Source organism: Vicia villosa, unplaced genomic scaffold (assembly GCF_029867415.1).
Source record: "Vicia villosa cultivar HV-30 ecotype Madison, WI unplaced genomic scaffold, Vvil1.0 ctg.000817F_1_1, whole genome shotgun sequence".
In the NCBI taxonomy this organism is placed as follows: domain Eukaryota; kingdom Viridiplantae; phylum Streptophyta; class Magnoliopsida; order Fabales; family Fabaceae; genus Vicia; species Vicia villosa.
This window is the reverse complement of record NW_026705360.1, coordinates 168,404-174,030: the sequence shown is the minus strand read 5'-3', so window position 1 is coordinate 174,030 and position 5,627 is coordinate 168,404. Positions and strand designations below refer to the sequence as shown.

The following is a 5,627-nucleotide window of genomic DNA, read 5'->3' as shown; positions in this document are numbered from 1 at the left end:
TTATGGTCGCTACCCGATACTACAGCTCAGATAGGTTTCTTCCTAAAGTATCATTGCGTGGTATGCATGTACCATGTTCGAGGGTGCTTTAGAGGGGGCTGACAATTCCGAGTCACTTGGTAGAACCCGTTGCTGAAATCTCTTTATCCATAGAAGTACATGTGGGAAGGGTATACCCCGGTCAAACTCCATGCAAGCCAAGCTTAAGGAAATTGTGTGATTTGCGTGAACTTATCTGTGTTTGTGATTTATGCATCCATGCATCATTCATACATATCATGACTAACTCATTCCAAGGAGTTAAAGGATTGTTAACCATAATTTGTTTTGTAGGTCATGGAAATCAAAGTTCATAAACCTTTCTGCCTCAGTTTCAGAGGGATACCCACTTCTCTGAAGATTCTTTGTGATAATGTTTCTGGAACTTTCGTGCTTTCTGAATCTCTCAACAGACTAATCAGCCTGGTACGGACCAAAGTGGATGAAGCGCTCCTCAACACAATGATCCGATTTAATGATCCTCTCCTTCATTGCTTTACTTATAGGGACTTTCAGTTGGTTCCCACATTAGAGGAATTTTCCTCCATCCTAGGATTACCTGTGCTTGATCAGATGCCCTACACTGGCGAAGAAGAGGTACCTAAGTTGGAAGATGTAGTTGCTGCATTGCATTTGCCTCGATCAGAAATCAAAAAGGTTTGGGTGAGTAAAGGAGACTATACTGGTGTACTGATTGACTTCTTGTATAGTCAAGCTGACATTTTAATTAATGCCGCAAGTATGGATGCTCTTGAAAAAGTCCTCGCTTGCCTAATCTATGGGCAAGTATTGTTCCCTCGTTATGACAAAATTGTGGATGTGATTGCTCTCAAGATCTTCATTGGTAACAATCCGGTTCCGACTTTATTGGGTGACTTGTTACATTCCATCCATCACCGATCATCTAAAGGCAAAGGTTGTGTTCTTGGATGCGCACCAATATTGCATAAGTGGTTTATTTCGCACTTATCCCGTTCTACGATAAAGAATGAAGAAGGTTTGACTTGGGTTCAAAGAATCATAAGGCTTTCATACGACGACATCGTTTGGAACCAAAAAGATTTTGAAGGAACTCATTTGTTCGATAGCTGTGGAGATTTCCCAAATGTACCTCTTCTTTGTACCCGAGGAGGGATAACTTATAATCCCATATTAGCTCGGCATCAGTTTGGTTTCGCTTTGAAAGACAAGCCGCGTTCCATATATCTTAGTTCGGAAAATTTTGATTATGATTCAGATACGACCGGAAAGAAGAAGCTATTTATTAGAGCTTGGGCTAAAGTGAAGAAAGTATGCAGAAAACAATTGGGACTAAGGAACTACATCCCTTCAGATATTTATTTTAGGTGGATTTATGATCGAGTTGTTGAGCATGGTATGCCATATCCATCTGATATCCCTGTTGTGCCAAGGGTCACTCCTCCGGTTATTCCCATGGTTTTGGAGCCTTATGTTCCCGCCCCAAATGAAGACCTGGCTGCTACTGTTGCTTCTTTAAGAAGGGAAAAGGCGGATCTTGAAAGTCGCTTACATAGGGTTGAAGCTGAGAAAGCGGTATTGGTGGCTGATGCTAAAGAGCGAGATGGTATGCTTGACTATTTCTCCCGCAAATGGAAGATTGAGGATTTTGTCTCTCCAGATCAGATACAATCATGGGAGCGAGAGATTGATAGGCTCGTCCAAGAAAGGAACGAGATGATCAAAGCTCACAAAGAAGAGATTAGAAGTTTAAAGAGAAAGCGCCGACTCGAAGACTGATTTCTATTATTTTCAAATTGTTTTTATTTTTATATTATTTTCAGATATAACTATCAACTTTATAACATTATATTTTATAAGAGAGTTATTATTATTATTTTTTTTCTCTTATCCTTCAAAATGCGTTAAAAGTCCTCTAAATCCTTGGAAACATTGCATACGCATAATCATAGCATTCATGAACATTACATCACAGGTTTCATAAAATCAAATGCCTCATCTTTCCGCTGTTTATTTCAGCATCATGGATCTCGAACAATCTGTCAAAAATCTATAGGCTCAGAATAACCAGTTCCGAAAAATAATCTTTCACTTGGCCAAGGGGCAAGAAGAACTGAAGGCACTTCTGGTCGAGAAGGAGAAGAATCAACATAAGCATCAAGGTGGTCAAGATAATCAACGATCCAAGCCTAAGCGGTCATTTACTCCATTACATATACCGTTGTCTCAAATTCTCCTACAACTGCTCAATCAGAACTTGATAACTCTATTGCCTCCATATTCATTTCCTGCTAATCCTACTCCTGGGTACAAGTACCATGCGAGATGTGCTTATCATTCGAATAGTCCTGGTCATGATACAGAGAATTGCTGGCAATTAAAGCACAAGATTCAAGACCTCATTGATGACAAGATCATTGACTTCAACTCACCTAAGGAACCTCATGTGACTAATGCTGTGTACAATCGGAAAGGTCGTAATAAACACGATCAATCTGAGGGGACAATTCTGATCTCTACACCCGTTCCGCAACAAAGACGCAAGGCAGAGGCACCTAAGCGTCAGTTCACAAAGATCAACATGTCACTGACTCAGGCATTACAACATCTGTTGAAAGCAAAATTGATTACTGTGAGGGATCCTCCTGTGAAGCCCAACACTTCTGCTCCTAGCTATAAGCCCAATGCAAGGTGCGCATATCACTCCAATAGCCCTGGACATGACACGAATGATTGTTGGCCATTAAAGAACAAGATCCAAGATATGATCGATGCTGGTGAAATTGAATTCCCTCATCCCAAGACTCCTGTAGTGATCACTACTCCCAGGCATAATCACGACAAGACTGATTAATGTCTAAATAGATGAACTTTTAATCATTAAATTTACTTTCATTTGCAATTTCTTTTTCTGTTTGTTTAAACATTTGACTTATGATAGACATTATTTGTCTTAATAATAATCATTAGTGCATTGCATATGTTTGTCTTGAATTAATTATTTCGCTATCACTCATTTTAAATTATGTCTTTACTTTGCATGGGTTTTGTGATATTCAACTCCTGCTAAGCTGTAAGCCTTTTAAGGGAGGATGACGAAAACGATACCGCAACCTCATACAGTATGCTTTTGAGCGGACTATGCTGACGATGTACAGGCATTTGTTTCAATTCCTAAACAGTGGAGATATAAGGATGTTAATCCCTCGTCAACCCCTTTGAGCCTAAGAAGTAGAAGTTTCTTTCTTGTACTAATTAAAACCTTTGATTATAACCTGGGGCAGGGTATTTCTCAGTTAATTTGGCTGTGCATTATATTTTAAGAGAATCATTCAGTACACCTTTCAATAAAGGCTTCAATCACAAGCGTTCATCCGCACACATCAAAGAAGTGTTGGAGATGTCAATCAAAAGCCAACGATGGTTCATCAATCATTAAACAAGGCAGCCAACATCTTTCAAAAAACAAATGATGAAAAAACATATATACAAAGAAAAGCCTGCTAAGTCAAAAATCAAAAAGATGACTTAGGCAAAAATCAAGGCATCCCGCTGACTGTAAGCTCAAAATAGACAGTTCAGGCAAAAGTTAGGGATATCAAAAAGATGAAAGAAGAGGAGTCAATAAGTTCCTGAACAACACAATGTTGTGACTACCAAAAGGAAGAGGTGACTGCCATCTCAAAAGTTCCCTTTGCTTGTGAACCATCATCATTATCAAAGGTGCAAATCCAAAAGTCTCTTGGAACCTGAATGCATAAGTTGAACTAACTGAGCTTAGGACTGAAGATCATCACGAAGAGGGGTGGGTACAATCAAATTTTGAGCTTTTATCCTTTGTTTCTTAAACAGTGAACCAAGCCACGTTACAACCCTTGAAAGTCCTAATTGAAGCATGGTTAGTTTGAAAGCATACTATCACCAAAAAGATATCCCGACTCCTTAAGGTTACCAAAAATGCTAAGTTGATATCACGTTTTTACAAACATCACATTGTTACGAATATCATGTTTTTACAAATATCACGCCTTTACATCTCCTGTTTTAATGTTTTTCAAAAACTCAAGACAGACGTATGCATTGCATCTCATGAATTCATTATTAAACATATTCTGCTACATAATTTCAAATGTTAGCAACAGAAAGAATTTGCATAGGGTACAACTAATGACTAAAAGTTATCCCGACAGACAAAATCACTTCAGAAGCAATGTCTCTTATGTATTCAAGGGGGACGACATGGTTTATCCAATCAATCTGGGGGCAATCAGGTCAAACTTCAAAAATCTCTCAAAAGCATCAACAATCAGGGGCATTATACTAAGTACTAGGGGCATGTCGCCTATAGTGCACACCTCATAAAGTCCTCGCGAGGCGAATCCTTCTAAAGTTCTTACTAACAGGGGCAAATTTATGCGAGTCCAGTCAGACATCTTGATCAATACTTAGTGGTGTGTCCTAATCAATCAAATCCAGGAATGGCAGTTACTATAATACTGGGGGCAACGTTCGAGATACCCATGTCTCCCCACAGAGTTGGGTCCACAAGATCATATCCCCACAGAGTAATCATTAAGAAGATATCTTCAAATGCTCTCGTCCCGACAAAGACATGACTCCCTAACAGAGTTTACATCATCAACACCACCGGTTCTCCGACACATTGCCCTTCTCCAACATGGATTACTAATATCTTTCACCCCCAGTCAGAATCCATCAAATTACTATTCATCCCCAAGCAGAAATCATAAATCCCTAGCTGAGCATCTCCAAGACAAGATCAAAACATCAAACTCACAATGACATAGAGATTTATCTTCTCAATCAAGATGCTTCGAGTAACATAAATCATAGCCATACATCATATACACCACATGCATATTCATACATTGCATGCGGTTATAATTCATACATAACATACAAAGCGTCCCATTTATTTTTGAGAACTCCATCTCATTCATTAAATACATCATACACATTGCATAAAACTGACATTGTTACCAAGTGAATATTATCTGACAGGTACATTACAAAGGATCGAATCTTATTCAAAGCAAAGCCTAACGCACGGTCCCTCCAGACATCTACGGATGCAAATCGGATTAGTCTAACGCACGACTTACTCAACCTAACGCACGGTTTTCCAGACATCTGAGGATGCAATTGAAATTAGTCTAACACACGACTTACTCAACCTAACACACGGTTTTCCAAACATCTGAGGATGCAATTGAAATTAGTCAAACGCACGACTTATTCAACCTGACGCACGGTTTTCCAGACATCTGAGGATGCAATTGAGAATAGTCTAACGCACGATTTATTCTTCAACCTAACGCACGGTTTTCCAGACATCTGAGGATGCAATTGAGATTAGTCTAACACACGACTCATCCTTCAACCTAACACACAGTCTTCCAGACATCTACGGATGCAAATTGGATTTATTCTAACGTACGACATATCCTTCAACCTAACGCACGGTCTTCCAGACATCTACGGATGCAAATTGGATTTAGTCTAACGTACGACATATCCTTCAGCCTAACGCACGATTTTCCAGAAATCTGCTGATGCAAATTGGATTTAGTCTAACGTACGGCATATCC

At 39.3% G+C, this 5,627-nt stretch overlaps 1 protein-coding gene across 1 annotated transcript; it reads left to right on the top strand.

Annotated features, from left to right (window-relative positions):
• Window positions 1-501: 501 nt before the first annotated feature.
• Window positions 502-1,797, top strand: LOC131631387 (uncharacterized). Its single transcript, XM_058902182.1, has 2 exons — window positions 502-894; window positions 1,027-1,797. Exons 1-2 carry the CDS (start codon window positions 502-504, stop codon window positions 1,795-1,797), a joined length of 1,164 nt encoding a protein of 387 aa, XP_058758165.1.
• The last annotated feature ends 3,830 nt before the right edge of the window (window positions 1,798-5,627 follow it).